General features: G+C 37.2%; 1 protein-coding gene across 1 annotated transcript in view; it reads left to right on the top strand.

Annotated features, from left to right (window-relative positions):
- Positions 1 to 33: 33 nt before the first annotated feature.
- The window catches only part of MYSM1 (Myb-like, SWIRM and MPN domains 1), an 18,448-nt gene continuing 10,269 nt past the window's right edge, over positions 34 to 8,212 (top strand). The window contains exons 1-9 of the mRNA XM_009319853.1: positions 34 to 92; positions 1,393 to 1,468; positions 1,672 to 1,742; positions 2,772 to 2,849; positions 2,986 to 3,012; positions 3,542 to 3,620; positions 4,323 to 4,421; positions 5,396 to 6,159; positions 7,375 to 7,505. Of these exons, the coding sequence (XP_009318128.1) occupies positions 34 to 92; positions 1,393 to 1,468; positions 1,672 to 1,742; positions 2,772 to 2,849; positions 2,986 to 3,012; positions 3,542 to 3,620; positions 4,323 to 4,421; positions 5,396 to 6,159; positions 7,375 to 7,505 (1,384 nt within the window). The remainder of the gene's footprint in view (positions 93 to 1,392; positions 1,469 to 1,671; positions 1,743 to 2,771; positions 2,850 to 2,985; positions 3,013 to 3,541; positions 3,621 to 4,322; positions 4,422 to 5,395; positions 6,160 to 7,374; positions 7,506 to 8,212) is intronic.

Genomic DNA, 8,212 nt, shown 5'->3' with positions numbered 1-8,212 from the left:
TCATTGAGGGCCGCTGCGGGCGGGGGGGCGCCAATGTTGAGCATCATCGGGCAGGGCACTGAGCATGGGGCCTATGAAATCATTAAAGTGAGGTGAATGCAGAACTGCTGTCATCGGATCCAGCAGTACGTGAACTAGGGACGCTTGGTGAGACTGCTAGAAAGCTCCTTTAAAATACATAGACAGAAGGTGCTGTGGTGCATAACTGGGAGTGAACTTGCAGAGGCAGATAGGTTCAGAAAACTGAACATAGGGAGGGTCAGAAAACTGATTCAACACATTCACAGATAAGGGATCTGTAAACAGATGCTGAAGTGAGTGGGCAGCAATTCTAACACTACAAATCTAGCAATTGCGGATGCTGGGAGACTATAAGAGGATTGTGTCAGAGACAGTGGCTGGACTCGCATGCTGTCCTAGAGTAGTATCTGCTGTTGCAACCATTGGAGACAGAATACTGGGCAAAGGGGACTGTTGATCAGACCCACCTCTTGATATGCTCCAAAAGAAGCAGGAGTTATATTGGTTTCTGGCTGTACATGAGAATTTATCCTTTCCTATAAAGAGATGTTTGAACTGCTGGCACAAAGCAGTTCGGAAGAGTAGGTGAATTTAATTTTAGTAGCATTGCAAGGGATATAGGGCTAATTAGTCTTTAGAAAAGTGTGAATGTTCTGGAAGCAAAGAATGAAAAATTACATTAATTACTAAGGAGATTTAGGCTGCATTAAAATAGAAGAAAGGTGATCAATGGTGTTAATTGGTGACAGATTTCTAAAAGTAGTAAGTAGTTATTTACAGAAAAGATCAAGCATAATCTGGATGAAGTCCATAAGAACACTAACAATTCTGTATGGTAAGATTCTGTTAAACCTTGTGTAAGTATGAGCTTTCCTCAGGAGGAAAACAGTTTTTTCTTTATAAGGGGTTGTTTTTACATTATTTGGGGAAAGATGGAGAAATGTTAAGTGGAGATAATACAACTCAATGACACTTTTAATATTAAAAATATAGTTATTTATTTTTCCATAAAATTCTGGCTTCTTTCATTTGTGTATATTTTACATGGTCCCTCCCGCTTTCAGTCTTTCTGGAAGAGAATTTTTACTGTTCATGGTTTCTCTGGTATCACATACAGTCTGCAATGAGATAGGTGAGGAGTTGCTATTAAGATTACTAAGAAAGATGACTTAATGAGGGGGATTTATGCTGTGTCTAATGGAAAATTATAAGAGAGTAACATTATATAATAGTCTGCAATATATGATTTTAATTTTAGTATCTGTCATCTGTTAATGTTTTTGTTATTTACTACACCATTATTTTAACTCTGACAGCATTCATTTTGTTTGAATATGTTTGCGTTGTTTTGAACACTGGAATCTTTTTCAGAGATCATGAAAACACAGCTTCAAGCTTGTTGCAGGATCACTATCTCGATTCATCTTGGAGAACTGATAACAGTCTCGTAAGTACTTTTTTAAATGAATGGTACTCCTAGCAAGGTTATCAGAACTTCTGTTTTCTCCATTCTCTTCCCTCCACATACATGCTCTTTTAGGTTCTTAACCAGTGCTTTTTGTTTACTTTTGGAAACTGTTATATATTCTTGATATTCAAGTAACAGCATGACAGAATTCAAATATTAAAACATATTTGTATTGTTTGCAGCCATGGACATTGGACAACAGCATTAGTGAAGAAAACAGGGCCGTCATTGAGAAAATGTTGCTGGAAGAAGAGTATCCTTTTGCTGATTTGCTTGTATGTTTTCCTGTTTAACAATAGAAAACTTCCTGTTTCCAAAGGAACTGGACAAATCTTTTCTTGTTAAGGGACTGAAGCACTGCCATCTTGTAGATAGATTGCCGAAATCAAGGAGGACCCCTGAATTAATCATCTAGCTCCCTGCAGTGTCCTCTGATGCTTCTGATTCTTCAGAAATTTACTCCAAAGCTTGTTGGATTTAAGCTGGCGCTGGCACCAAAAATAGCAATATTTGTCCCCGCTTCAGCTGCTTGTTCAGTGCCACCTCCAGCACTGTGCTGATGCAGCCATTTGTGTGGCTTCATAGTGAACCTGATCAACGAGCTGATCTGGCTAAAAATAGCTAATTCTTTTTGCTGAATTGTTCTTCACTTGGACTGGTTTACTGTCTGATTTTGTCTGGCTACATTCATACTTCTGCCAGCATGCAAGACGAAAACGGGAAGGAACAGCTGCTGCTTTTTTTTTCTTCCTTTTTTTTTTTTTAAGCAGTGTTGGCTTAAATAGTCTTACCAGTAGTAGGGTTTCTGGCATAAGTTGACCTCACAGACTAGGTAGGTTATAGCAATAGTAATCATGAGCTAATTTGTTTTCATGTTCTTTTTGTAATTGAGTGTAGGAATATACAGTAATAGAGGAACAAGAAAATAAAGCTAATTCCTAATAAATTGAATTATTGAGGCTTAATTTGAAAATAGATAAGGTATCAGTACAATGAAAATTAGTAAGTTTTCTAAGTCAAAAAAGAAAAATGCTGTTGTTGAAACAGGATACCTAGTTTGCTGCAAGTAAAGTGAGCGTGGAGGTTCAGAAGTCAAATGTCACTTCCTTCTGCATTAAACTAGTAGGAGTCTGTGAAATTGTATATTTCAGTTCTGAAACCAGTGCAGTATTTGCTTCTACAGCTGAATAATTATGAATGAGCGTAATTTATATGATTACTAGAATTCTCATGTGTACATATACCTCTGATGCTTCGAAAACTTACTTAGTAACTATTTCAGATATTACTTATCTAATAAATCACTTTCTGAAAAAATATGGCTCAATCAAAAGGAAGTGGAGAAAAGATCTATGAAAAGGTAAGCTGTGTTCTGGGAAAAATTCTCAGTTAGATGAGAAGAAATTAAAAGTCCTTCCAAAATAAGGTTATTTGCTGAGATATGCAACAGCATCACCGTTATTAATTTTTATTTTCACCTTGTTTTTTATTTGCAGCCCACATAAGAAAACTGGAAAAGTCATGTACGTACTTTTTAATGATCGAGTTGCATTTTTAAGTGTGGTGTCTGATTTTTGTTAAGTTACTGGGCACTATTTAAAAAAAAAAAAAGTTACAGTTCCTTAGTTCCTTTTGTTTGGCTGTACAAAATTATTGAAGAGACCTTTCAACGCAAAGAAATGTTATGTGTAATAATAGGCCTGTAGTAAACTAGTTGGGTTTTTTTTTTACGTAGCACAGTGGTCCTTATGAAAAAAACCCTTGTTAATCCCAGTCGGCTTTCTTGCCTGAACATTTCTGTATGCTGCTTCTGTGTATTTCTGTACCGTTAGTTACTAATGAATGTTGTGTTGCCCTGAATCTTCCTTTGTGATGGAGAAGCTGATATGATTCTCAATATTTTATTTATCAGCCACATTCATGTTTAAAACAATACCTTGAGTTTTACAGAAAATGGGGAGTAGTCCGCCTGTCAGAAGTTGCCTTCAGTTACTGGGATTTAAGAATATATGTTTTTAAGAAAGCGCTGACTTCTGTTTCCTATTTTCCTAGGGTGCGATCGCCTACAAAATCAGCTGGCTACTCATTAAAGTGGACATCAGAAGAAAAAGAACTGTTTGAACAAGGACTGGTAAGTTTGTTTATATATGTCGTATTTTGAATAGAAGTCATTAGTTTATCTTAAATAAAAAAATAATAATATAAATAAGCGTGTTATATTTATCTGCTTCTGCTTTTGTACTTCTAATGTGTTAAAAATAATTGCCATTTACTAAGAGTTTAATGATAAATCAAATTTATATTGATGAATCCCCCAAAATGGCTTTGTTTACCAGATTTTGTTCATGTGAGGCTGATTACAATTTGAGATCACAAAATATCTCAAATATACAGCTTTATGAATTGTATAATCATAATGCTGTAGTTCACTACAGGAAGCATAGTGTGTGCTTAGGGCAAATCAAAGTGAAATCCTTTAACTACTATTGTAAGGTCTTTAGACATAGTTGTACAGTGCTGAATGTAATAGGGTTTGCTTCACCAAGCACAAATTCATTTCAGTAGGATTCCTTGGGTTAGTAGGCAGCATAATTTACCGTGTGCCTGAATTGGGTGAAGAAGATCCTCCAGTTAAGAAGAATAGCAATAACTTAACTGTTGGATGCAATTTTCTTCTTGGTAGAATATGACTAGCGAGGTTCTTTACCATAGGTTTGCTGTACTGTTTGCGCATTTGTAATGAATAATTGAGTTTTTAAACTCTTTTGGTACATAAAGTGCAATGTCTGGAATGTTAGAGTTTGGGTAACTTAAATGTGCTTTGTTGTACTAGGTGAAATTTGGCCGCCGGTGGACAAAAATTGCCAAGTTGATTGGAAGTCGTACTGTTCTACAAGTAAAGAGCTATGCTCGGCAGTATTTTAAGAACAAGGTAAACAGAGTATCTCTGTAGTTAGCAAAAAGGCTGTTTGACAAGTATGCTGTTGTACATGTAGTTTGATTTTAATCTGTCTTTTCAGGGTACTGCTGTTAAAGTACGTACTCTATTTATTCCCATATTCAGAAAAGTGGAATATGCTTATTTGCAGATTTAAATATGAAGTCAGACCTGATTTCAAATTCCTAGAATGACTTTAGTATTTTTATTGCTGGTATAACTAAACAATAAATGTAGTATAATTATAGTCTCTGATACTGTTGGTTGTTAGTCTGAAGAGACTTGTTTTCCACTTGTGCTGGTTTTGGCTGGGGTAGAGTTAATTTTCTTCACAGTGGCTAGTATGGGGCTGTGTTTTGGATTTGTGCTGGAAACAGTGTTGATAATACACTGATGTTTTTGTTATTACTGAGCAGTGCCTTCATGGAGTCAAGGCCTTTTCTGCTCCTCGTACCACCCCACCAGCGAGTAGGCTGGGGGTGCAAAAGAAGTTGGGAGGGGACACAGGCAGGACAGCTGATCCCAGCTGACCAAAGGGATATTCCATACCATGTGACGTCATGCTCAGCATAGAAAGCTGGGGGAAGAAGAAGGAAGGGGGGGATGTTTGGAGTGATGGCGTTTGTCTTCCCCAGCAACCGTTCGGTGTGACGGAGCCCTGCTTTCCTGGAGATGGCTGCATTTGAGATAGCCTCATTTCTACTTTGGGGGCATTTAAGAAGAAATTACTACTGTCTGTTTTTTGGGGGTTTTTAATGGAAATACATACTAATTTACACTTGGGCTAGAAGTATACTTATAATGCTGCGTAAAAGTCAATTGCAATGGATTAAAATGTATCAAAAGGGTAAGATGAGGAAGAAACACTTCAGAATGTCTGCTGTTCAAGTAAAATAGTTCTGACTGTTTGGGAGGCAGAGGGGATTGTTCTGCTTTTCCCTCCTAAAAGTATTTTATATTTTCCTAAGGCAAAAAATGGTGATTCTGAAAAAGAAGAGCAAAGTCAGTGTGACAGCAGTCTTCCCGTTGAAGATGGGATAAGGGTAGAAGCGTGGTCGTCTGGAAACTTGAGAGGCCGTGCAGACCCCAATCTGAATGCAGTGAAAATTGAAAAGCTGTCAGATGATGAAGAAGTAGACATAACTGATGACATGGATGAACTACTTTCTCCTGCCTTCCAGCAAGAAACTGGAAAATCTGAATTATCTGTTATTTCAAAAAGTCCAGTTGAAGAAATGAAAGGAATGGAACATGTTTTTTCATCTGTTGGACACAGTTCTGCAATTTCTTTACCTAAAGATGATCCTCAACATACCAAGCAAGATACAGTGGATGCATTAGTATTTCCAGGTGTTGCAGCAACATGTTCTCAGCACCTGAACGGTGATAAATCTGTGAACTTAGATTACCAGCAATACAATAATTTTATTGAGAAAGCTGAACAAGGCAGAATGGTAACATCTTGTGGTACTAGACAAGTAACTGATCAGGAGCTTAATGAGGAACAGAGAGACCTGGCTGATAATGGATTGCTTTTTCCTTCTCGCTGCCAAGTGGATGAAGGTCATCAAGAAGAAGCAGAGGAGCTTAAGCCACCTGATCAAGAAGTGGAGGTTGACAGAAGCATCATTCTGGAAGAAGAAAAGCAAGCTATTCCTGAATTTTTTGAAGGGCGCCAGGCCAAAACACCAGAGCGTTATTTGAAAATTAGGAATTATATTTTGGATCAATGGTAAGATGCGTTAATTTCATTTACTGAAATAAGTGGTTAAGATGACTCATGTCCTGCTTTGTTGTAGTTAAAATACTACTTAGTACTAATAGCTTACTTCTGAAAAGAGTAAAATTAATTTTAGGGTAGCATTATAAAGATTGCCAGTGAACAGCACTGATTATTAATGCTTCTTTTGCATCTTCCCAGTTTTTTTTCTGGCATTCTGGAAGCTAAGCAATGAAAATACTTTGAAGCATTATGAAAATGAGTGTCCTATATCAGAACAAGCTGCATCCGTTTTGGTTATGTTATTTTCTTCCAATTCTTACATTCTATATGTAAGAATGCATATATGGTTTTAATAAGTGGTTCTTCAAAATAACTGATTAAATTAATTCCATAATGAGGTCTGTAGGATTGTAGTACTGCCTTTACAGAAGGGCAGCTAGAAGAAATAGGCTGTGCTAGAGCAAATAATGTTGACCAAAAAAATACTTCAAATTAAGAATCAATTTGGAGTAGTGCTTGTACACTCCAATATTTTATATTCCATCTCCAAAGAATCAGTTTAAGGAACCTTAGTGATTTGTGGTAGCAGGCTCAAAATACTATTTGTTCTGTTAACAGTTTTGTTTTGTGTGCTTGTTGTATTGGTTAGCTTGCTTTTTTAGGTAGAAAGAATTGCTGAGTTTAACTCTGTTCTCATTCAGTTGTCTTGTGTATTGACAGCTTATTCTAGTTGCAAAGAAACTCTAAAATTCCATGCCAGAGAAGTGTTGAACTGAAATGATTCATTATCAGTTTAAAAGCAATAAGTGCATAGAGAATGAAAACAGGCTTATGTATTACACCAAGGGAGCCTGTGATTATACGAGCTATTTAGCCTAATCTAATGCAGACATTCTTACATCAGTTTAACAGTATCGTAATACTTCTGGGTAGTTCATTGCTTCCTGGCACCAGTCATGTTGAAGAGTTTGTTTTAAGGCATGGAACATAAGTTTCACTCTGCATAAGTATGAATGTGTATGAATAACCCTAAAATAAATTGTATGTGTTTTGTGAAACTTACATTTTTGCTGTGATTGCCCTGCGTAGTGGTGTGTAGTGTGTGTATTGCAGAGAGAAAAAAACACTTCAGTGGCTCGTCTTAACCTCAGCTTAAGTCACGCAATTCCTTCCTCCCCCCATGATTTGTTTTACTATTTGACAATGTGCTACACTTCATTTTAGGGAGAGATGTAAACCCAAATACCTGAATAAGACGTCTGTACGTCCAGGCCTTAAGAACTGTGGTGATGTTAACTGCATTGGACGGATCCACACATACTTGGAATTAATAGGAGCGATTAACTTTGGCTGTGGTAAAGACATTTTTATTGGAATCAATTCAGAACGTAAATTCTAATAGGTTCTTGCTGAGCACATCTATTGTTGACTGTCAGCTTTTTTTATTAAAATGAATATTTTCATGTGAAGGGTAAACATTAAAGTTAGTCGATGCGTCTTTAAAAGAAAAGTCATAAGTTCACTTCATTGAAGCATGGATGACTGCACTTAATCGGAATCAAGCATCCATGTGGATAATCTTCCAACTTCTCTGTACTCTTAATGTCTTAAATAGTAATTGTTGTTACATTTAAGCTCTGTAGAAGGGAATTTTTGTTTGGATGGTATTTAGTATAGTCGTGTTCCAACCTATATGGCTGTAGCCTATTTTGGTATTAATGCTGAAGGACTGCTTAATGTTAGGGTATACTGCTCACACAGAAGGATACACGTTAATCCTTACTAGGAAGGACCTTCTGAGCAAATTGTCTCTCATGACCTTTGAAAATCTAGAGGAGTTTGTAACCTGCTTACAGGATTATGCATTTCTGGTTTTACACAAGATCTCTTCTTTTTTTTGATTCTTCTCCCCCCGCCCCCACCCCCGGCTCATGTTTGCCACACACCGGCTGGTGGGGTGTTTGTTCTGTGCTTTTCTGTGTCCAGTGTTCGATTTTTCTTCCCCCCCCCCCCCCCAAACCCCTTCTTTCTGAAATTCTCCCCCCCCCCCCGTTAAAACAAA

This window comes from Pygoscelis adeliae, unplaced genomic scaffold (genome assembly GCF_000699105.1).
Source record: "Pygoscelis adeliae isolate BGI_AS28 unplaced genomic scaffold, ASM69910v1 Scaffold181, whole genome shotgun sequence".
Classification (NCBI taxonomy): domain Eukaryota; kingdom Metazoa; phylum Chordata; class Aves; order Sphenisciformes; family Spheniscidae; genus Pygoscelis; species Pygoscelis adeliae.
The sequence above is the reverse complement of the archived record's forward strand: the minus strand, read 5'-3'. Positions and strand labels throughout refer to the sequence as shown.